Raw genomic sequence first — 24,487 nt, forward strand, 5'->3', positions numbered from 1 at the left:
TAATTTGTCCACTTTGTTGGATTCGTGATTTTTAATTGATATTTCACAAATATATCAAATCCTTCCTTCTGGCAATTACATAGGGCTATGTAATTCTTTCCATATATTATCCCGGGTTTCACCTTAGGTGTTTTTGGGCGACCGTCGCCCGGAGGGGTGGGACCCCGCCTAATCTCTCTAATACCGGCCCAGCCCTTTGGTTGTAACGCGTATTAAGGCGACATATATTTTAATTCAAAACATCCATGAGCGCCACAAAGTAGGCCCAAACAGCAATCGTCGGCCAGTTTGCAGTATTCGTCTTCGCGGGCGCACTGTTTGGATTTATATGGTCTGTTGGCGTTTAATCTGCCACCGACGGCAGTTTTGGAAATGGGTTGACGGGTTTGAAGATTGGCCAAGGTGTTTCCAGGGTTAGGGGTAGCGTTAACGGCCGAATCAAGGGCAAAAAAAATAGCGGCGGTAATAAAGAAATGCATTTTAATAAACTTTGAGAGCGTAAAGCTCGTTTAAAACAATACGTAAGTTTTGAGGTGCCGATATGAAGCAAAATGGTAGAAGAAAAGATCGGGGAAAAGCAATAACAGGGCGAAAGTTCGACTGTTAAATATTGGCAACAAATAAATTAATCGGAAGTTTTTTATTAATATGATTTTAATATTTATTTGTATGCAGCAGGTAAAAAAGTAGGCTAATAAACTTAAAAGCAATCCAAACGTTGCTATTAATAAATATAATTGTAAAGGCTTAAATCTTTTATTGTATTCTTTAAACTGATTTTATTACGTAATAAAAGACGTTAAAGTATTTATCTACTATTTATAATTTAAGCATTATTAAATAAAGCAAACATTAGCTTTTTAGCGGCATTTATTTTGAAAATTCATACCTTTATAAAACACGTATTCATAAATGGCGTACCTGGGCAACTGCCAACCGTGGTTAGCTCCACCTCCCGCAATGTGGCGTCATGGATGTTATTTATTTGCTTAAGCGCGTGGGTTTAAATTAGCACTCCGTGCCTTTTATATTTTGCACTTCGTTTGAAATTTTCAATCAAAATCGTATTTATATAGCGGCCTCGTTTTATTATCATCGTTTTCGTGATAATTTGCTCCGGGACTAAGAAGACCTTAACGGTACAGGCATTAATTTCACTATTTTCAACAGGATACACGTAACCCAGGTATTATTAATATGTTCAATTTATTTTTATAAATAAAGATTCCGTTTAAAACGACCATATACCACATTAACATAGCGGTTTACACAAAAACGCCGAAAATAACAATATTTGGGCCATTATTTTTTACGCGTTAATTTAAACAGTGCCCGAGGCCTTACGGAGAAAACTTTTAAACGAGTTTATAAACAACTTTAAACGTTCAAAGACCCAGGCCTGCTTTTAGCGGAAAACGGTGAAGACCAGCGTTGTAACCGACGTTGTGGCGACGATGGGGATATGGTCGGAGATGGGCCGGGGAACCAATACTAGGCCGGAATAGAAAAAGACCGCCCCACGCCGAATTGATAAAGGCCGTGTCTAAAGGCACCAGGGTGAGGTTACCCCAATGGATTGACTGGTGTAAACGCTTTTGGAGCGGTATGTCGTCGAGCAGCGTGGCGTCGATCATATTATTGAAAACGCAGCCGCTGGAGCGTTGGATTTGGGTTATTATGGTTAGCGGGGTCCCTGGTCAGGTTAAAATCACCGTCACAAAAATTAAAGCGCCCGGAAATATACCGTGGCGAGGTTAACCAAGTGGGCAAAAAGGTGGGCCGCAGGTCGTGGGTGAACGGCGCGTAACACTCGTGATGTTGATAATGGACTTATGGGCGTGTAGCACAGACTGGGTGGTGAGGAAACACATGTTTTTAAAATCATGTACGAGGCGGAAAATCCGGGGTTTTAGGCGGTGATAATGCGGCCCAACGCGCCGACTGAGTGTTTGAGTACAATTTCTGCATCCACAGGGAGGAAAGGAGCTCGCCTTGAAGGTGCTGCTGGTGTCTAGCTTCGTATTTTGGAAGCAAAAGACGGTAAGGTTGTGCCCGGCGAAGTTGTTTTTAACTTCGACGTATATTTAACCGCAATTAAGGCCGCCCACGTTCCAACTGCAGAGTTGGAACGTTTTACCCCAGTTGTTTGAAACGAAGAACGAGCCGCACCAAAACGAGGAAAAGTTGAGTCGAGCGCACAGCAGCGCCACATAATGAAAACATAATATCGGGAGACATTGCATAATCTAATATAAACAGCGGCTGGAGCGAGAAAAAAGGTGCCAGTGCCTTGGAGCGGGTCAAACCGGCATCCCCAAGCTTGCAGGCCTTTAGAGCGACGGCCATGTCTTCCACGGTGGTGAAGTCCGGGACCTCCCTATCCCGGAGACGAATATTGGCGCGGAAAGCCCTTGATAGAAAGAGGCGGCCGCGTTTGAAACGCAAGGTGGTATTGCGGAAGCGACGTGTGCATGAGGGTGCACATCGTGGGCGCCGAACGAGTCCACCGCGTGGTCAGCAATGCGGTTGCCCTCGCACTGGCCCGCCCATAACGCGTCGAGGCCTGGGAGATCGTGAACGCATGTGAGGTGCGTGCAGGCTAATTTGAGGACGTCTGCAGCCTGGTGGAAGTTTGCCACCACGAAACAGCGACAGGCAATCTAGCGGGGCAGCCCAGCAAGTATCCCCACGTTTTTGAGAATAACGAAGGGAACTGAAATGAGGTTGACAATCAAAATGCCCTAGGACTCCGGGTATCCACCTTTTGGCCGAAATTGGGCTCGCAGAGGTAGGAGATCTCGGCGCCAGCGCGTAGGAGGAGGTGCGTGTTCCTCGGGCTGATAAAAATGTCCCAATCCTCCGGGCACGGAATGTTAAGGTAGGAGACTCAAGCGACGGCAGTCTCACCGAGGGCGCCAGTTGGGCGTTTCCCACCTCGCCGCCGTGAAGGGTGGCCTCCTCCAATAGAAGGAGAAAGCGGTAATATTGGCCGGAGGTGGCGCTGCCAGCCGTCGGGCTCGAGGAAAACTGGCCCCGTGAAGCACCGCCCCCATAACCTGGGAAAGGTCCACCGCAGCCGTGGTTGCCGCCAAGCCCCGGGTTGACCACGGGCCTGTATGTCCGTGGTTAAGGAGGGAAAGCTGGGTAGTCGCTGGGGTTCACCATCGGCCACATTGTCACAACAGCGTGATTCCTATTCCAATGTTCGAAAAGGGAGTTTTTAAGGGAGATCGTGGCATACCCCAAATTCTTTAAGGTGTGGCAATTGCGGGTTTCCGGCGGTGGTTTAAGATGGACCGTATACTCTATTTACTTTGTTGGACGTTTTCGCCGTCGACCGCCACATTGCAATCGGCGGGCCGGTGGAAACCCGCCACTTTCACACCCATTTAGGATTACCGGAGTCGCACGGGTAGCGGTTGCGGATTTGCTGAGGCCTTTTTCATGCATGCATTCCAAATAGCGCTGGGCTTTCCAGCAGATATTTTTGGCCCACCCAACATTAACCTTTAATAAATATATTGTAAAACTTTTGTTGCATTAGGCAATCAGATAAATCTCCAGATCATAATACAGCTAGCGTTGATCAGCTTTGGGAGCACGATGAACGAGCTGCACCGCTCTTTAGACTTGAGAGCGCTACTCAACTCAATATATGGCTCTCCACCCTATATTTGAGGATGCATGTGTACGTTGCTGTGCGTCGGCTTTCCCACCCAATAAAGACGGGCGTTATAAAGAAAGTGGAATGAAGTAATTGCTGGATAGTCCAGCCTTCCAAATATTACAATCATTTGTTGGGATCATGATTTTTGTACGAATTTTTTAATACGCGCGTCACGGTGGTGCCCGCAGACGACAAGGCTGGCGCTGCTGGTCTTGTCAGTGGCGACCGTTGCACGGAGGAGCAGCGCGTGCCCCATGTCGAGCTTGGTGTGGCTGCTCGCCGGGGAGCTGATCCCATAATCTCACCGCCAGCAACACTGTAAATAACACGCCAAAAGTCACCCTTTCTTTCGTCGTATTCCAAACTCTCGTTATTCTCTCTTAATATTACGAATAAATGCCCATAAATAAAGCACATTTAAGTATACAGCATTTGGTCCAAATTATGGGGCCAGAGAAATTACGCCAAATTATATGCCACCAGATTAAAAACGTATACAAAGTCATTGTTAAATTAGTTTGTCTTAAACTTTGTTGAAAGACATTAAATTTAAAGGTTTGATTATGCCTAATTAACAAATTTAAAAAACTCTTCAAAGCAAAACTAAGTTTTAATTTATAATTAAAATAAGAAAACTCTTACACGATCCTTCCAATACTAATTTGGATCTTCGTCGGGGGTTTTATGGAAACTTTAAGCGGCGAGTTAACATCCTCGATAAAAGTGCCGTTGCTGCCAAGTCCATAAACATTATTAAAATAATTGGGTAATTAAACATCTAATATTACACCCGCCAGCGACCGATTCATGAGCCGCCAAGGAAAATAAATAACATAGGAGCATTTGGTTTGCCGGTGCATTTACCGTATTTTTTGCAGTAGTGTTGTTCCTTTTCTTTTCTTTTTTTGCTTTACGTACCACTTGATATGGGGCCTTCCTTACCCTGCACACCCTACCCTGCACCCATTACCCTGCACCACTTTTAACAGCCCCATGGCCGGCCGGCCGGCGTCGGCCTACTGCGCCCCAGACATGGTGGCCCCTCGCGGGGCGGGGACGGATAAAAGGCGAAGCAGGATTTTATGCTAAGTACTCCCGTTGAACCACCACATTCGAGGTCGTTAAGGGTCTCGGCAAAGGATTTTGAAGGTCGTTGTTAATAGGAATAAAGTAATAACTGCGATCGGTAAAATAATATAATAAAATAACGGTATTCTCATACATGGTAACTATTTACAATCCTGCAAAGATTTATTAAAATCGCTGCTACGTAATTTACCCACTCGCATGTCTGCCCATAAATAAACAGTCGCGGCTTATAACGACGGTCAAGATGCTGGAAACGTAAGAGAGTGTCTTTTCTGGCAGCGTTCGAACATCATGACCTCGACGACGGCCTTGGAGGCCAAACCATTTTCCTGATGGACCCGCCCACCCCGCAACCCAATCCGTCATCCGGAGATTAATGGCGGCGGCGACGATACGCGTAAGTTCGTCCGTTGGAGGCCAAAGTCCCCACAGTTGTAATATGTGGAATAAAGGCGATAAAAACAAACAAATAGGTTAGCCGATGGTTTTGTTAAAAATTAGTCGGGTGTATTTAATGTTGTGGCTAATTTAAGCCCCGGGGCGAAAATATTTAGGGAGATTAAACACGAGCTGTTAATTTTTTAATGCCATTTATTCACGTGCACCAGTTAAACATCTCTAACCCAAAATTAAATATTAAAACCAAAAAAGTGTGGGTTTGCTTAGTAAAATAATTAAAACATTGTACAAATGGGTTTATATAAATGCACACAAAAAAACCTGGCACTTATTATATGAACGAGCGGACCATGACGACGTTTGTAAACTTAATTTGCTAAATGCTGTCGCAAGTTAGGGTTGGGGATAATATTATTTTTATAATTAATTTTAAAATGTTAAAATTAAATGCGTGTACCGTTGAAAATGGCCCCATTAAATAAAGCGTAAAAAACTTAATGGAAATAAATATCCGCACCTTATAAACATACGGGTTTTAAACGTTAAATCTCTCTAAGAATTAAGTTTAAAACCGAATAATAATCTTATAAAAGACCTAAAAGTTAAGAAGAATAATAAAAGTTATAAAGGGATTTATAAAGAGCAGCCGAGTTTATAAGGCTACCCTGCACCGAAAATAAATAAATAAATAAATAAATAAATAAATAAATAAATAAATAAATAAATAAATAAATAAATAAATAAATAAATAAATAAATAAAACTTATACACGTATAAAATTTTAAATTTTACGTCTTATTTATATAAAGTAAATAAAATAAACAAAAAATATAATTTAATATTATAATTTTCGAAGTAATAAATTTAATGCCCGGTTTTATCGCATTTGGATAAATTCTTTTAAAATATAAGAAATAATTTTAACAGACGGTTTAACCAGCCTCACGTAATAAACACTAATTACGTAATTTTACCCCGCATTTCCAGTAGTCCGGATTAAAAATATTATATTATAAAATCGGTACACGTATTTAATAACTAATTCTTAATTATGCATATAATTATATAAAAATGGCTTAAATTTTTATTATCTGCTAATGAAAAGTTACTCCCCACTATATAATTTAATTTATCCTTATAATTAGTTTTCAATTTTATAACCTTAAAATTACCTTATACCCTCCGTTAAAGAACTATTAGAGCAATATTAATTACTATTATTAAAGCGAATATTTAATTATTATTAGGTTATTTTTTCCAAATTTTAAAATTCAAATTATAATTAATATATTAAAAAGCGAAATCCGACCGGCACAAATTTTAATTCCCTCAATTATTTTATTTATTCTAGACGAAAATCTGGGAATTTTACAATGTTTAAAAAAGTAAATATAATGTCTATTATATACTTAAAAAGGCCGCGGCCCGTTTATTATATAAAGTATAATAACTATTTTGTTACGACCAGATAATTGGGCCGGTACCAGAGAGGCCAGGTGGGGTTACACCCCTCCTAACGACATTCGTCCAGGAAAATCACCGACCGACAAAAACAGGATTACCTAAGGAAGGGAGTTACGTAACGCCACGTAGTTGCCAAGGAATAATTTTAATAATTTTTTGAAATTATAACAAATTAAAAAAGGTGATCTTACCAATTTAATAAAATTAGAAAAATTATATTTGGAATATAATTTATATAAAACACGTTTATTATTATGTAGATAAATTCGATTTTAGGATTGTTAAGCAGCAATTAAATTTTAATTAACCTTAGTATTCATTTGAAAACGATTATAATTTCACCCCAGTTATTAAAAATCCCCAATTACCCAATTAAACGTTTAATTGCTTTAACCCACTATATTTTACCATAAGAACAAGTAACCCCAATACTTTAATCGTAACATATTTAGCCTTTTAAAACTAAGCAAATTAATATGCACCATTTAAGGAATCGCACAAATATTATATAAAAGATTTTTAATGAATTGCAAATAAGGTTTTTCCGGTGTTAAAATAAAAACCTCAAGCGAAAATACTAATTATTTAAACCGTAATTAGCTTAAAGTAATACCAATTTAAGCATTAAATAGGTTTATAAGTTAAAAAATTAAAAAACTTATTCGTATTAAATAATTCGCCATGGTCCTCCCTTTAAACAACCCGTATAATTATTCCAAAATTTAATTTATTTGAAGTATAAAACCGTATATTTAACCGTTTCCCTAAGAGGATCGCCCGTCACAGTTAAATTATCAGTATATTTGTAAAAAGAAATTTAACCGGACAAATTTAAAAACAAAAATAAAATTCCAAATTAATATTAGATATTTCCCAATAAACGAAAACGGCCAAAACAATCCCGGAAATATTATAATATTAATTTTTTATTCTAAAGTCCGCCCGACCCGTAATCTTACAAGGCCCCCGAAGTTAATTTTTCGATTTTACTAAAAATATTAAAATATTATTACGACGTATAAATTATAATATTAAATAAGAACTTACTTAAAAATAAACTACGAAGGAATTTAACAAAGGTAGTAAACGGAAAATAGCTGTTAAAATTAATAAATTTAATTCTAATTTACTAGTTAAATACGTTTATTTTATTTGTATTTTTACAATTAACAATAAGTTTATCCGGTTTTATATCGAAAGATGTAACCCGACGAAATTATTGGAACTAATTAAGAAGATGACCATAAAATTACTCCAAGTTAACATTTATAATATAATATTTTTTACCAAAAATTCTAATATAAATAGGAATTAATAAATAAAGGAAAGAGCATATAACGAATACTAAAGAGAATTATAATAATAATTACGGAGAAAATTAAAATAAGAATTACGGAGAAAATTATAATAATAATTACAAAACGAGCCAAATTAGAAACCAGGATCGTAAATATATACCCATGTACGTGTAGCGAGCAAAAATAACTTAAAAGAATAATTAATTTTTGTTAAACCCTAAATTATCCGCAATAAATAACGTGGATATACATTACCCCGCGCAGGACAATAGCCCGCGCATTTTTTTTCAACCATACTAACGCCAATTTGACCACATATTATTTCCACAATATAAAATGCCAACTAATATAAAAAAGTCCCAAATATTTTTGGCTATTAAAACTGTTTAATTGTCGAATAATTTAAACCGAAAAGCCGTTATTAAAACGTATAATATACCCGAATCGATATTCCGCGATAAAATAAAAAACGTTATTATTTTCGCCAATTATCGTTCCGGACGTTTAAAATTGACGGAAAACGAAAAGGAAATAATTATCCAATATATATTGGATTTGGATTTCCGAAAATTTCCGCCTTAAATTGCCGATATGGCCGTAATAACCGACCATTTATTCGTAACGCGGAACGCGTAATTAATTAAAACGCGATAGGCAAATTATTTCGTTTAACGACGTATAAAATTAAAAACGCGTTTTTTTCGCGTTTACGACTTTTAAAGGGCTTTTTACGAAAATTTTAACGCGTTAAGCGTTTAATTTCGATTAATAGCCAGTATAAGGGTTAAATACGGTATTTAAAATTGCGACATTTACAATTTCGACGAAACCGGTTTTATAATAGGTTAAATTTACGTTGGAATGGTTATAATTGGGTCCCAAAAACGCGGAAAAAGGAAAAAAATACAGTTTGGTAATCGAAAATGGGCGACCGTAATTTATTATATTAGTGGCGACGGTTATAATATACCCCCATATTTTATCGTTAAAAACGTTTACCATTTCGCGTATTGGTATATAAAAGGCGGCCTTCCTAATTTATAACGTTTTAAAATAATTACCAATGGATAGATAAATAACGAAACAGGATTCGATTGGGTTTATTATTTCGACCATTATATAAAAACGCGTATAAAAAATATATATCGAATATTAATATTTAACGGGTACGGTAATTACCAATCCCCTAATTTCGGGGATTATTACAAAAATTATAATATTATTCCATTTTGTATACCTGTTTATTTATCCCACCTAATTTAACCATTTAACGTCGGAATTTTTAACGTTTTTAAATGGGCGTACGGTTAAAAAATTAACAATTTTATCCGGGCCTATATTAATAATATTAGCAAAATTGAATTTTTTTTAAGGTTTGTAACCGCGTATAAAAGCTTTATAACAAAAGAAAATATGGTTGGGGGTTTCCGAAAAGCTGGGCTTATTTTTTATAACCCGGAAATTATTATTTTTAAATTGGATATTAAATTGCGGACGCCGTTATTTAAAAAACCTTTTTTTCCTATTACCGAAATTTGGGTTTTTTAAATATTTTACAACCTAATAAAAATTATTTATTAATTAACGTTTGTAAAAATTCGAATTAGCCGTTATTAAAATAGTTTTCCGATTCCGATTTTTTAAATAATTAAATCGTTGGTTAAAAATATGGACGGAATAGCATATAAAATTATATTTATCGAAATTAAGCTCCGTAATTTTCGGGAGGCTAACGAAGCGTTTAACAAGCGACGGAGGGCCAAAAAAACACGAATCCGCCCAAAAAAGTTAATAATAATTGGAAAAATTTAAGTTTTAATAAAATAAAAAAACGTTAATAAACAAATATAATAGGAAAAACGTGAAAATAGGGGTCGTAATAATGGAATACCAACGGCCGTTTGGCGTTGCGGTAATTGTGGCAAATTTGGTTACAACGCGAGGATTTGCCAGGAAGACGGAGAAATGTTTGATGTATATAGTTCCGATTGTATTGAGGTGAATTGAACAATGCTGATATTGTATTTGAAGTTGAGAGTTGGGTTGACCGGAAAAGTGCGCGGGCTATTGTCCTGCGCGGGGTAATGTACATCCACGTTATATGTATTAAAGAATATAATATTAACATTACTTATTATATACAAGAAATTACGGATCGCGGTACATTACCACGGACCGCACCCGTGTTTTACCAAATTTAATAAGACGGGCGCGCAGGGGATTATATTACGGATTTATATTAGTTGCACGTATTATATAATACGGGATAACGCAGGAAAGGACACGTAATTTTAGTATGTATTAACGCCTCCCATGGCGGATATACGACGAGTTCTCACTTTTATTTTTTAGCTTTAATAATAACTTCACTCGGGTACCTAACTGTCACTCGGCCGTTGGGCTACCCCCTCACATTTATATATTTATAGTAAAGATATTTCGTTTTAAATTCACTTTCCCTAATATAGTGACAATTTACTCCTCTGTGGGGAAGTTAAAATAGGCAAGCGCCTCTTCAATCTTTGCCCTCATAAGATGCACATGGCCAGGCATGGGCATATTAAGATGGTCTGCGTCCACCGATAAACATTGACCTACATTTCCCACATACCTGTCCCAACCATTAGGACCCAGCGCACCCTCGGAACCACGCTCGTCAACAAAGCCCCAGGCAAGTGCACCCAGTTTTGGATCTTCCATAAACCCCGGATAAGCTTCGGCAGGGAACCCCATATCCAACATTTTGCGTTTCAGCTCGGGTTTCTCCTCGCACCGACGACCCATGCCTCTCTCGGCCCAGATGATGCTTGTCTTCTTCGGTCGCTGCCTTTCGGTCATGGGCTCGGGGTGGTAGCTGGCCACCGCTTTGAACAAGCCCAACAGGTGCTGCATGGGCGGGGATTGCGAGTTTGAGTTCCAAAATTGGTCCTCTGCCGCCATGGCCTGGAACATTTTCCAACCGTCCTCGGGCTTCACTTTAACCAGGCTGGCTTCGATCTGGGTTCGGGGTGCGCAGATATCAATGATCAACAAACCATCGACTCGGCGGCCCAGATCAGCCAGCTGACGGCACACTTCGTAACCTAACATGCCGCCACCGGAGAACCCACCCAGGTGCAACGGTCCATCTGGCCGAGATTCCATCACGGCATCGACGATGTGTTTTGCCGCGTTGGGAATACCGTTTTCGCCAGCCATCAGCTCTGGAAACTTGGTAAAGGGCGACTCGACTCCGTAAATTGCGGACTTGGTGTTAAAGGGTGGCAGGTGAATGTAGGTCGCAATTGATCCGGTACCGTCTGCAATCAAATATAATGGCGTTTGTTTATCTTTGGGACGTCCATGAAGCAAGACGATACGAGCTTTCGGCGTAGTAAGCCTCTTTGGCGTTTCCTTTGTGGATACTGCAGGTTTTGTGTCGACTGGCGCTGGGGTCTGGCTCTCGACAATTGTCGCCCAGGTCTTCGGAGGGGCCTTCTGTTCTAGGGGAAAGGTTGAAGGTGTTGTATTTCTACTAGCCGTATCGGCGGGAGTAGCTCCACCCCAGTCCGATGACTCGGATAATTCAGGTGTTGGTGTTATCATATCACAATCTTCGTCTGTTGAGTCCAGGGCTGTGTTTTCATGTCCAAATGCAGCTCGAAGGGCGCCAATGGTGGGATAATCAATCAGAGTAGTCACGTCAAGGTGATGTTGGTTTCCTTGTTCACGGACGCGGTTATTTCAATGGCCATGATGGAATCAACACCAATGTCTGCCAGAGCAGTGTCGTCGGTAAGCTGCGAAAGGTCCGTCCCCGTCTCTCTGCAAATGCTCTCAAGTATCGCTGCGCAAAGACCATTGCTCTGCTTCACCGATGCAGCAGCGGCGGGAGTGTCATGGTTTTCGATGGGTCCGGACACTTGAGGTGGATACGAAGGTACCGCAGGAGCAAGATTTATAACTTGGTGCTCTGACGATTTGTTGTACTTTGGGCGATCTTCAGAAACCTGAGCTGGAGGCTTGTTTTTTCCGAGCAGCCTGTCGAGCACGACATTGTTCACTTCGTGGAAGCGCAGCCCAAAACAAAACATGACCAATTCGGAAGAGCCCTGGCTCTGCTGAAAAACCCACAAATCGCACGTCGCCGAATCGTCGGTCCTAGAGGACAACCTGGCAAAAGTCCAATATGTTTCCCCGGGAACCAAGGCCGCCGCATTGATGGTCTGGACGCTTTCGAGGTTGTCCATCATGAAGGTAGTTTCGGAGCTGCGAGGCCTCGATGGGTTCGAATTGAGTAGGAAACCGGCCAAGTGAACCAGGCTTTCACCGTGGTACGGCGATGATGTGAACCGTGTCCCATTCGGGTTGGATTCCAAGGTTATCTCGGCCGCGGCTTCGGTAAAATCCTCTGATATATATGCCTCCTTCAAACGCTTGAAATCAGGGCTGTACTGCACTGTGGATGCAAACAGAGAGTAAAAAATGCCTGACTGGATTCTGTGGCCCAACCCTTGTTTGGCTTTTGCGACAAGATCGTCCAATCTGGCCTTGATGAAGAAGCTTGTTCTAGACCGGGCAGATTCTTCCCCTGCCCCCTCAGAGATTGAAACTGTACAGCCTCCCAATATTTTGTTGCGGTAACTGAAAGTTACTTGAGAATCATCGGAAGATTGTACCGAAACCATGGCCGTGGTGACGAGATCCTCTGATGTAGGACCGGGTTCCTTCCGAAGAGGGCTCCGCAGGGATAAGTTGCGGATGGTCAAGACCGGCTTCCCCTTGGCCTTGAACCTCTCATTTCTCTCGAATAGACGTTGAGCGACGGTCAAGGCCGCATCACAAAAGGCGCTTCCAGGGCAGATGGCATCGCGGATACGGTGGCCCTCGATGATAGCCTGCATTCCTGGGTCGGTCATCGAGGTTCGTATGACAACCCGGCTCGATGTTTCCTCAACAATTACCTGCGCGCATGTGGAGATATGCGTCTGCCCTGGGACTGATAGTGTGTTCAAACTCTGGCGTCCCCTTTCCGTGTGCGTGATCCAAAACTCCTGCAAGTCCCAGGCATATGTGGGAAGGTTGACCAATTTAAGACCTTCTCGGTAAGGGGAATAAAGCCGAAGCCAATCAATCTCGGCCCCCTGCTCGTACAGCCTAATTACACACGTCAAAAAGGATGACCAACTCGTGGACCCTTTTTGCAGAGTCGACAGGATTGCTCCTGAGTCTGGAGGAGAATTCACTGTTGCCTTTACGAATGAGCCGCAAACCTGAGACGGTCCGACCTCAAGCCAAATGGCCCCACCAAGCTTCTCCTCGACGGCTTTTATGGTCTTGACAAACTGAACTTGCTGTCGAGTTTGCTGTGTTATATAGCTTGGGTTAAAAATTCCTTCAGAGTCAACAATCTTTGCAAGCAGTGTAGGAGCAACCGGAAACTTGGGAGCCGAGAAGGTGACTCCTCTTGCGAGGTTTTCCAATGGCTCCAGAATAGGATCCATCTGGAATGTGTGGAAAGCGTAAGGAACTGGGAGCTGCTTCGGACCAAATTTGCTCATCTCTCCTTCAAGTTGCTTCATATCATCTACCAAGCCACCAATGACGGTTGATTTGGGAGCGTTTGAGCAGGAAATGGAGCATAGAGCGTCCGGTTTTGCATCGATAAGTTCCTGCACCGTTTCCGCAGTCGCAGCTACTGACAACACTAGGTTTTGGGTTTGAGAATCATCAGCAAAGAAGCCCAATTCTAATGCTAAAAGGGAAACCAGAGGAATTTCTGTACTTACTTGTGCACGAGCCTGGATCGCAAAGCTCTTCCAGGAGCTGAGCTCGCTTGCCAACCAGATAAAACATATCGGTAAGTGACAAAACTCCCGCAACGTGAAGAGCCGCGTATTCACCCAAGGAGTGGCCCATGACCATCCTCGGCTCCAGTCCTGCCTGAGACTGCCAAAGGTATGCGAGGGAGATCTCAAGGGTGAGCAAAGCCAGCTGGGTCTGTACTGCCTCTTTGGTGGAAAGGTCTAGATCTGTGTCTGTGATAATGTCCAAGAATTGCGCAAAGCCGTGGTCGGCACAGATTTTGACACATTGATCGACCTTTTTGCGGAATACGGAACTTGTTCTGTACAGCTCGCCACCCATGCCACCATGGGCAGATCCTTGCCCTGTGAAAACAAGCACGACAGGTTTTGCTGCTGCCGTTGTTTGCTTATTCTGCTCTGATGATATGTCTGAGGCCAGGCTAGACTTTAATTGTGCAATCGAAGAGACGAGATACCCAGCTCTGATTGGATGATGTATCCTTCTTGCTGTTGTCGTGTATGAAACGTCTTCAATTCGGCAATCGGGGTTTTTCTCGAGATATCCCATTAGCCTACGCTTGTTAGCATCAAGAGATGATGATGTTCTTGCCGACACAACCACAGCGTGTTCCGCCCAGGGTACTTGAACAATGCCGTCGGTCAAAGCAGGTAGGCCACTGTATTCCTCCACTAGTAGACAAGCGTTGCCCCCAGCGGCGTCAAAGTTATTAATCATGGCACGTCGTGGCTTGTTATCCTGTCGCTTGAACTCCCTTGCCGCGGACAATATCTCCAATTTTGCCTGCTTGAGTGACGGAAACTTTGGGTTAAGAGCATGCGGCATCCCTCCTTGCGGCGGCATCACGCCCTTTTGAAACATGAGAATACATTTCAGCAATGAAGACATGCCCGCAGCGGCTTCACTGTGGCCAATGTTGGCCTTGATGGATCCCAGCACCAGATCATCGCTTCGCCGATGTTTGAAGACTTTGGAGACTGCACGCATCTCAGCCGGATCCCCAATCTGCGTGCCGGTGCCGTGCATCTCTACATAGGAGATCTCATCCGGGAGGACTCCTGCGTTTGCCAGAACCTTGTTAAACAACCTCTCTTGAGCATCAGCATCCGAGGTGGTGATGGATGGAGAATTGCCACTGTGGTTCCTGCCCGACCCTGGAATAACGGCGAGGATATTATCATTGTGAGCAACGGCGTCACCAAGCCTCTTAAGCACTACACTGCCGACAAAATCAGCCCTGCAATAGCCGTCGGCATCTTCACGGAACGGTTTGCAGTTGCCCGTCTTGGAAAGAATACCGGATTTGCTGAGACTTGTCCACGAGTGCGGATATGCCACCACGTTCGCGGCGCCACACACAGCCATATCAACGTCACCAGCAAACAGGCTAAGGCATGCAAAATGAATTAAGGAAAATGCCGTGGCGCAAACCGAGTCCAGAAAGTACGTGGGGCCTTCCCAGCCCATGTGGAAAGCCAAGCGACCAGCCCCAAAAGCTCGCTGTGCACCTTGCAACGTGTAAGCGTCGCAGCCCTTTAGGTGGTGAGCAATCCCATTCCAATCGTCATTGCTCTGTCCAAAGAAAACGCCTATCTTGCCTGGATCAACATTTCTAGATTTGCCGTCTGAATATCCGGCGTTTTCCAGGGCCTCGTAGGAGCTCATAAGGAACTGCCGGTGTCCCGGGTCCATGAAGATGGCTTCTCTAGGCGATATTCGGAAAAAGCGAGCATCAAAGTTTCCCGGTTTGTTCATGAAGCACCCAAACTTTGAAGTCGTTGTGCACTTGGGGTCTTTGTAATCATGCTCTGTGGCAAAGAACTCGTCGAGCTCGAACCGGTCTGGGGTTATCTCCTCGGCCATGTCCTTTCCATCCATAAGGACGCTCCAGAATTCCTCAAGATCATCGCTCCCAGGCCCCCGGCCGGCCATGCCTACGATGGCAATTCCGTTCGGACTTTGGACAACATGGGATATCTGGTTTTTGGGGGCGCCAATGATATGGTGCACATTGACGGCTCTTCCTTGCTTCTTCAAAGCCGTCGCAATGTAAGGAGTATGACCACTGGTGCCCAGGACCTTGATATCGATTTGATCGCAGGAGTCCAGGTGTTTTGCCATACCCTTCACGACCTCAACAATGTCCAGAGGTCGAGATACGCACTGCAAAACAGCGGCTCGTAGCACTTCACCCAATGTGCCGTAAATGGCATCTGGATTGTCTGTTCCCCAAATCCTGTGCTTGGCATCCAACCTCTTGTTGACCAAGTCCGAATTTCCAACGATGTAATCAAGATCAATATCCGAGACTGGAATGGCGTGCTGGAGGGATCGGATATTCAGCTTATTCTTGGCAAGGCCGTTCAAAGTTGGACACTCTTTAAGGCATCGGTCCAGCACAGTCGGTGGCCCAATAATGCTAGCCCAACGATCACCAATGACCGCTACATGAGCCTTTTTCAGTGGAGGGATACCCTGTCAAGTATTAAATAGCATGTTAGCCAAATTTAGATGAGACTCCATAAAGCTTTGAGAATCTACCATATAAATTGCTTACCACGCTGCTCTGATATTCATCCAAAACCGAGGATAGATCCTCCCTCGAGATTCCCAGCACCGCCCAGCCCCATGTGCCAGACTTGTCTTCAACTGCCCTCGACCGGATGCAACAAAAGTTGGAAACTCTGCAAAAAAGCCCAGCTACGTCGACACAGGCGTCGTAGAGAGTATCAAAATCTTTGGCAACTGCGAGTGGTGCCAGGCTCATCAAGCCACCTGATATTCCCAGCCACTCAGGCCCACTTTCAGATTTGTCCAACAGGTGAGGTTCACGCTTGATGCACCTTCAAGTATTAATGTTTAGTTTTGTAAACTTGAAACTATTTCGGGGAAAGTGCCAAAAGCTTACCGTAGTAGCATCGCAGCTCTCATAATGTAGATGAGGAATGCATTCGCAAACCCTGTCTCGTCTGGTGTGTGGCGATACATCTCTGCCAAGTCGTAAAGGGTGGCAAAGTCCCCTAAACTATCTCTAATAATGCTTTCGCAATCCTTCATCTCTTCTTTGAGTTTTTGGCATGCATCTGCCATAAACTTTTGAAGCCACGGTGCAAACCGGGCTTCTTTTCGAATGAAGTCGAGCCCATCGATCCATTGGTCCGTCTGATCACCAAAGTAAAGTATAGTCTTTGCTGTGCTGGACATTTTGTGCAGCTGGCTGTTAAATTGCAGGATTAGAATACGTTATCAATGCTTTGTATGTCAAGGTTAACAATTGAACTTCTAAATAATATTGTTGCAAGCCTGATTGTATCCATAGATGGGCAAATGGAGATCAGAATATTTCGCAATATAATTGCCCTTCCTTCCTTTCCTTTAATATATATTTTGCGCAACATTGGTTATGGACTCGATTATACTAAATAATGTTAATCGTTATGAAACATCTTTCGAACATACGTGTATATTGTGGTGGTATGGGTTAGAATTCACCCCCGCCTCCGGTGGTGTGGGTTTGGTGGGTTTTGCCGACTTTGGTAATTGTTTTGAACAAAAATGAAATTTAGTTTGGTGGTTCCCGTGAACAGTTAAATTAACAAGGGCCCACTTACACACATCGGGTAACAAGGGGTTCTTTTTTTCTCGTCTAAACGATAGGTAGCAAAGGCATTGTTAGTGGTTTCGCTTCTGACCTGTTTAAAGTCGTGATAGTCGCAATATCGAACGATAATCTACAATATTGGTTTTAAGAGTCAATATTGACTCGAGGAATTGCCAAGGATATTAATGACAAGGTTAACAAGAACCCTCAAAACCCTACCTGCTTGTTTTGAGCAAAATAATTAGCTACCAATATACCCAGATAACGCGTCCCAAAACCCGCGTACTGGGGCCCAACAAATGTTTTCGTTGGGTCCGCGGGCCAAACGCCCACGTACTCGTTACCTTTTCACCCTGGGATTTGTATTTATCAAATTAACACAGACTTCAGGTTACATGCCCCCCACATTCAAATGAAACGCGGGCCCGTGGGTTTAGGTTTGGGTGCGGGAGAACCCCCACGCCGCTGCAACGAGATTTGGAATGACTTATACCCAGAGTCCCTGTAATCATTCAAGCCAAAGAAGTCTTGGCAAGCAAATCCTGGTCTGAAATATCATCATCATGGCCATCTGTGGCCTCCAGACAGTTTTAAGTTCTCAGTCTGCCTCGGAGCTCTCCGAGAGGCTATTACGGAATGGTCTGCTAATTCCTTGCCAAGACCTTTCTTTTGAAGACCCCGTGAGATACTTTTCCGATGATTTCCACCATTCGGACCAGCTATAACCCTTCCGAGCGACTCCGACTTGCTGTTTTGGTCCGCCTTTGCTTGCGCAGTTTGGATTTTGTCGGAATGCCGCTCATGCTCAAACTATCCAACAGGGTTGGCAAAACGAAGTCAACAATTATGTAGTCAGTTCCTAATTGCCTCCGTTAAGTTATTTTCCAATCGCCTAGTCAAGTCCGCCCAGGTCCTTACATTTACCTGACTGTTTAGCTACTAGTGTTCTGACAAGGAAACTAAATCAATAAAGTGTAATTGTTTTGGGAAGGAAGAGCTTTGTGCCGCGGCGTTCTGTGTCGCAGAGTAAGAAGCACTAATAAACTGAAGCTTCCCACGCAAAGTCGCCCGTCTGACAGAAGCCGTTGTATATGATTGTTTACATTTACCAAAACACTACAGCTGTTCCCTGCTTTGGAGTTTGCTCCTATTTACAGTAGTTTACAATTTCTGCGCAGGCCGTGAGTCTTGTTTTTACACGGTAGAACTTCTTCTTTTAAACCCCCACGATGACCGCCATTAAGCATTATATACCGAACCTCCAGGGGAGTGCACTTTGGCTAGTTATTCTGGCATTATCGGTATGCCCAATTCACTCTTTGACTGGGTCGGAACATGTTGGCTGACTGTTTTAGGCTGGACTTTACTGGGTCTCATTGGCGATATACAGAGCATTCTTCCATCCACTCTGCAAGTACCCTGGGCCTTTTATTAACCGTATAACGGATCTTCCGTTTGTTATTGCAGGATGGAAGGGCCAGCTACCCTTTTATGCGGAAGCCCTCTTCCAAAAATACGGCACAACGGTCAGAATGGGTCCCAACATTGTTGGCTTCATTGGGGCGAGCGCATGGAAAGAAATCTACGGCATGCACTCCCGGCATCAGATGGAAAAGGCTTACGAGTACTACCGTGAGACCCCAGAAGGCCCCATCAGCCTTTTGAACGCTGGACCTGAGGAGCATGCAAGACTACGAAAGTGGTTTGCGCCATTCTTTTCCGACCGGGGAATGAAGGAGCAGGAAAAAATGATCAGCGGTTACGTCGACCTTATGATCCGACGGCTATCTGAGAACTCAGAGGATGGAACCCGAGCTCTGGATGTTCGTGACTGGTGTGAGTTATCATCCCGATCTTGGAGCAAACCCAAATAAAAGAAGTGGCATGTAATATTCACGCTGTTTCATTTCCAAATTAGTCAACTTTTGTACCTTTGACATACTCGGAGAGCTCGCCTTTTCCAGCTCTTTTGGCTGCCTCGAATCAGCCAGATATCACCCCTGGGTCAAGATTATAGCCTTCCAGCAAAAAGAGATTGAATGGATTGGCGAGCTCAATCGTCAGGGCCTGCGTTTCATCACATCCATAATAATGAAGGTTTTAGCAAAAAACAAGTTGGAGTTTATGGGTTATACAATCGATAAACTGAATAATCGCATAGAGTTGGGCTCACGGCCCGACATTATCGAGTCGCTGCTTAACAACAAGGAGGGAATTGTAGGTTGTTGTGTCTGGATGCTCGTTCGGGTCATCCTTCCCAGTATCCTGAATTCCAGGGCGCTATCGCTAATCAAGTATAGAAAATCGATATGGAGCGACTCGTACAGAATTCCACCCTCCTCATCGCGGCCGGGTCTGAGACGACAGCCATACTCCTGACTGCGACTACTTACCTTCTCCTGACGAATCCTGAGGCTTACGACAAGGTCACCGACGAAGTGCGAAGCTCTTTTTCAGATCCTTCAGAGATTAACTTGACGTCGGTTAATAAGCTTTCATACATGCTTGCTTGCTTGGACGAAGCCCTGCGAATTTTCCCTGTAGTACCGTCATGGCTTCCTAGAAGGGTGACCAAACACGAAGCTGTGATTAATGGCAACGTCATTCCTCAAGGTGTAGGTGACACTCAAAAAATAAGCCTTCTCCCTTGTCTTTCTACTAAACAGGATCAATGAAAAGAGCAAAGCTAATCTCCTTTCCATCCTAAAAGACTCTTGTCGCCACTTGGCAATGGCCAATGTACCACAGCGAGAAGAACTTCTCCAAGCCACTAGAGTATCACCCGGAACGCTTCCTTGGTGATCCTGAATTTTCCCGAGACAGACTGGACGCTGTGCAGCCCTTTAGTACAGGCCATGCAGATTGCATCGGACGCAACTTGGCATACTCGGAAATGCGCCTGATTCTGGCAAGGATCCTCTTCAGCTTTGACCTGAAGCTTGCCGATCAGGACTACAATTGGATCAAGGGACAGAAAGTCTATATTGTGTGGCAGAAGCCATCGTTGCCAGTTTTTTTCAAGGCACGTACGTAATCTCTAGTCTAAGCAGATTTTTCTAGGGTGCGTCCAGGTACCAATGGAAGTGGGGGCCGCAACAACCGGGACTGCAAAAGGCTACCGCAATAAGTAAATCAAAATGGGGAAACTAAACCGCAAAAACCTGGAACAGAGTAGGGTTATTGGCTATGCAAGTGACTGTGCTTTCAAATTATAAATAGTAGCTCTTTGTAAAAAAACAAAACTCCACGCTGTCAAATATTGTGGGTTATGAGGTGATTTTGATTCATGTTGGTAACTCTGACCCAATTTTGCAGTCCCGGTTTTCTTTTTTCTCCCACTTGCAGTTTTCAAGTCGTGCAAAAATACCAAGTTTCCAGCGTTCACAGAAGTGTGTAAGGATTCCATGCAGACCAATTTTTACGTGGTATAGCAGGACTGTAATAAAGCAATTTGATTATTTTGCTTCACCTGCCTTTCTTTAATAAAAACATTTCCATATACTAATTTTGAGACATTGACGTTATCCATTATTGGAGAAAGCCATTTCGAATATTACGAGTTTCCTATCAAGGGAGGTACTTGCCAAAAATTCAAGGATTGATTAACTTCGACGCGGCGGGATGCTTAATTGGCACCAGGCGCCGCCACGCGGTTCTCAACCCATGTACTACGGGTGCAGCCAAAAAAAAACCACCCCTTGCCACCGTATGTGTATACGTGGGCCTTTACCAACCTAACTGTCCGCGGGGAGCTTCAGGTACCTACCGCATAGTAAATTTTTTTTTTTTTTTTCTTGGCAAAAAAATTCCCAAAATCGGGAACACCCACAAGGTCCACAGCGCTGTGCTAACTGTTCAGGGTGTGGATTTTTACCCCTACCACAATAATATAGTAAATCGGGAGGGAGGGAGGACAGCCTGGTCTACTCTAAATGTTATATCAGGGGGGAGTAAGATTTGTCAAAGAACGTCATGTGTTCATTGCGTGCCTGTTTATCACGCATGTGATAATGCGGTATTAATCACGGCGCATGTTATTACATGGCAGGTAAAACCCCTCACGCAAGGGGTCAGCAGAGTGGGGGTCGTCGCGAACACCTACCTAATACGGTAACTGGTGGAGAAAAAGCCCCTTGTTACCGCATATACATAGTACTTTCTTTTACCATTATACATATTTGGGACGATCCACGCCCAAAAATGAGATCATATGATGATTCGTAATGTAACATGAAAATATAATAATCCGATGTTATATAGGGAAAAAGAATTGTTGCTGTTGTTTTGCCAAGTAAAACTTAAATTATCGATTCTTATTTACCGTGCCGTGAAACCTCAATGCGTCTGAGCAAAATAATGGCATAAAATCTTGCAAGTTATGTGCGTTTGGTTGCACTACTCCTTGAAACGTTAAGGATCGATTTCCAAGTTCACCTCTGCGCATTTCCTATCAATTAAAAAATGTAATTGGGCTCCTTTTCACTATGGCAAAGGCTCCTTATTGAGCTGCCAATAGCTACTGTGCTGCTAAATGGTACAGAGGATGTGTGAGTAAATTTCGTGAGCGTGGCAGGCACAGTCCCAATAAAAGATTCGCAATATGCAGTCCAAATTTAACATCCGACAGAGGTGTGAATTTTACATTATTCAGTGGTCCAGCAGTTTAAACAGTGATTTAAACAGTGCATATATAAATACACAACGACGCGGAATGTGGGGGATAATATTAAACTAACCGCGGAAAGATGCTTTACTTTCAACGATTGTTTACCATATAAATTGTATATAATATAGTAAAAACTCGTGGGTAAGGACAGATCTTTATGAGTCTCATCTTGGAGCTTATAATAAGGAAACACAGCTAAACAAATAAAATTATAACGTATTAAATTGGCAATGTTTTAGAAAAGAAAAGAAAAGGTGGTATTTTAGCCTGTTGGCGGTTAACACATGGCGGTTCCCTTTTTAACCCAGGATCGGTATGATGCGATGGAAATCTAATGTTTTTTACACAGTGTATGTATGTTAAGATTTACTATATACACACCAACCCTTGGACAAATATGGACAGGGAAAAATATGGAGTTTACCTTAGTTTACCCTACAGGTACTTACAGGTAGTTTGTAAGGCATTCCAAAACCCGTGGCGGGCGCCCACGAGGGCCCATGGGCCAAAAAATACCGAAACCCACGGGCCCCCGTCTTATTTGCACATTGTGGGGCATGTACCTTAATATTGATTTTAGTATTATAAGTACAAACTTCACAGTGAAAAAAGCCACGGGCTCGTGGGCTGTTGACCCGCGGGCTTTTTAAATAAAGTTTTGGGCCCCCATTGTCACGAAAGCGATCCCAAAGAGACAAGGCTGCAATATAGGGGCGATTCTATTCGAAGATCTAAAGCTAAGTTTAAAGAAAGAAGAAAGGCACGCAGTGCCAATCGCGTGCACGCGTCTAAGTGAATATACAATAACGAACCCTGGCATTTTGTCACGTGGGGTGGAGCTAGTCACGGTTGGCAGTCGCCCAGGCACGCCATTCCGTAACATTACCCCCCCGTCCGCCCCGCGAGCGGTTAGGACTTTTGTCGTATTTTGTTCTGTTTTTACCGGCGACGTTGCAATTTGCGGGCTGTGCTGTTCCCCGTAGCCGGGGCGTTGTCGTATTCGTCGGGCGGGTCGAACCGATCTTCGAGGGCTGCTTTTTTCCAGGCCTTTAGGCGTATGGGAGGGCCGGCTTTGTCGGGGTAGGCGTTATGGTATTAACGTAATTGTATAGCCGCGTTTTTAAATCCTTCCGCGTCGTAGAATTCCGGGTCGGGGTCCCAGCCTTTCCATTGGATTTGGTATTAAAATATATTTCGTAGTACCCGCGAGGAAATTACCCGTTCGATTTCCCACTTTTTTTCGTTGGTATTTTCTAACGCGTCGATTATTTCGCTTTCGGGCCTTTTTGCGGTTTGTCCGTCCAATGGGTTACGTGGGTTTAGCCGAAAACGGTCGGCATAAAATACGCGGTTTCCCTTCCAAAAATCTGGCAATTCCAAATGGTAAAAATGCCCCCGCTTTTTTTTAATTGTATAACTATATCTGGTCAACGGGTAATCTAATTTATCGCTAGGACGGTCCGTTACCCAATACTTTTTAATAATATAGACGGCGTTTCCTATTCCGAAATCGGGTTTCCGGCGGTGTTTGTTGGCTTGGTCGCATATTTGTTATTGCGTTATTTGGAAATGGGTGCGTACCGCTTCCACGTAATTTTCGAGCTTTTTGGTAATTATTTAAATTTCGGTTTTTGTAAATCGTTTACGGGTAGGTAATCGTTTTAATTCGGTCCTTTGCGTCTAATCGAAATATATATGGGCCGGGTAGCCGTTTCCAATTTCGAAAGGTGAAAATCCTCCGAAAAAGTTATGGGGTAACGTTGCCTATACCAAATCGATTACGGGCATACGTTTGTCCCAATCGTTTTGGAAATGGTTAATATAAAGGCGTAACTTTTAGTCGATATAGGCGTTTATAATCTTTATTTGCCCTGCTGTTTGGGAATGCCCGGCCGTCGAAAGCTTCCATTTAATCTGCAAGATCTTGGACATTTTATCGATCAAATCTGATACGAATTGCGGACCTTTGTCGGAAATAACTTTCGTGGGTAAACCATAAATGCGGTAAAGACCCTCGTAATATATTATGGCTGTATCTTTTACGGTAGCCGTCCTTATACATGGAACGGCCTACGACCGTTTCGTTAGCGTATCGATTATTACAAATAGGTTATTATTTCCCGATTTCGATTTGGGCATTGATTTAAAATCTACGACGACGGTGCTCCATTGTCGATCCGGTACGGGTAAAGGTTGTAAAAGCCCAGGGGTTTTATTTTTCGGAATTTTGGCTAATCGATAGAAACAATTGGCGATATAGCGGTCCATTATTCCGTTTATACCTGGCCACCAAAATTACTGTGCCACCAAACGGCGGATTTTATTGCGGCCAGAATGGGCCGTAGCAATAGTCCTATGAACTTTACGAATTATTTTGGCGGGCCATTCCCCGTCGCCTGGGATTACCAATTTCCTTCGGTATAATACGTGTTTATCGTGTAATAGCGTCCAATATTTTTTTTCGGGGTTACGGGCCTTAATTCGGTACTATTTTAGCA

The 24,487-nt window shown here is 43.0% G+C and overlaps 7 protein-coding genes across 7 annotated transcripts; 2 read left to right on the plus strand and 5 right to left on the minus strand.

Moving 5' to 3' along the window:
• Window positions 1–212: 212 nt before the first annotated feature.
• Window positions 213–479, minus strand: PgNI_00003 (uncharacterized protein; the record flags this gene model as incomplete). Its single annotated transcript, XM_031120089.1, has 1 exon — window positions 213–479. The coding sequence occupies one exon, from the start codon at window positions 477–479 to the stop codon at window positions 213–215; it is 267 nt and encodes an 88-aa protein (XP_030987942.1).
• A 1,851-nt stretch (window positions 480–2,330) lies between these two features.
• Window positions 2,331–3,346, minus strand: PgNI_00004 (uncharacterized protein; the record flags this gene model as incomplete). Its single annotated transcript, XM_031120090.1, has 4 exons — window positions 2,331–2,660; window positions 2,908–3,112; window positions 3,242–3,249; window positions 3,314–3,346. 4 exons carry the CDS (start codon window positions 3,344–3,346, stop codon window positions 2,331–2,333), a joined length of 576 nt encoding a protein of 191 aa, XP_030988078.1.
• A 7,046-nt stretch (window positions 3,347–10,392) lies between these two features.
• PgNI_00005 (uncharacterized protein) lies at window positions 10,393–11,502 on the minus strand (the record flags this gene model as incomplete). The annotated part of the gene is made up of 1 exon (XM_031120091.1): window positions 10,393–11,502. One exon carries the CDS (start codon window positions 11,500–11,502, stop codon window positions 10,393–10,395), a length of 1,110 nt encoding a protein of 369 aa, XP_030988076.1.
• Window positions 11,503–11,594: 92 nt separating this feature from the next.
• Window positions 11,595–16,926, minus strand: PgNI_00006 (uncharacterized protein; the record flags this gene model as incomplete). Its single annotated transcript, XM_031120092.1, has 4 exons — window positions 11,595–13,603; window positions 13,686–16,197; window positions 16,280–16,565; window positions 16,631–16,926. The coding sequence occupies 4 exons, from the start codon at window positions 16,924–16,926 to the stop codon at window positions 11,595–11,597; spliced, it is 5,103 nt and encodes a 1,700-aa protein (XP_030988075.1).
• A 1,929-nt stretch (window positions 16,927–18,855) lies between these two features.
• Window positions 18,856–20,357, plus strand: PgNI_00007 (uncharacterized protein; the record flags this gene model as incomplete). Its single annotated transcript, XM_031120093.1, has 4 exons — window positions 18,856–19,159; window positions 19,242–19,540; window positions 19,624–19,938; window positions 20,034–20,357. The coding sequence occupies 4 exons, from the start codon at window positions 18,856–18,858 to the stop codon at window positions 20,355–20,357; spliced, it is 1,242 nt and encodes a 413-aa protein (XP_030986122.1).
• Window positions 20,358–23,459: 3,102 nt separating this feature from the next.
• On the plus strand, window positions 23,460–23,645 carry PgNI_00008 (uncharacterized protein; the record flags this gene model as incomplete). Its single annotated transcript, XM_031120094.1, has 1 exon — window positions 23,460–23,645. A coding segment is annotated over one exon (186 nt), but the record flags the coding sequence as incomplete, so codon positions are not given.
• A 180-nt stretch (window positions 23,646–23,825) lies between these two features.
• On the minus strand, window positions 23,826–24,257 carry PgNI_00009 (uncharacterized protein; the record flags this gene model as incomplete). Its single annotated transcript, XM_031120095.1, has 2 exons — window positions 23,826–24,059; window positions 24,093–24,257. 2 exons carry the CDS (start codon window positions 24,255–24,257, stop codon window positions 23,826–23,828), a joined length of 399 nt encoding a protein of 132 aa, XP_030987938.1.
• Window positions 24,258–24,487: the final 230 nt, after the last annotated feature.

Source organism: Pyricularia grisea (assembly GCF_004355905.1).
Source record: "Pyricularia grisea strain NI907 chromosome Unknown Pyricularia_grisea_NI907_Scaffold_1, whole genome shotgun sequence".
NCBI lineage: Eukaryota > Fungi > Ascomycota > Sordariomycetes > Magnaporthales > Pyriculariaceae > Pyricularia > Pyricularia grisea.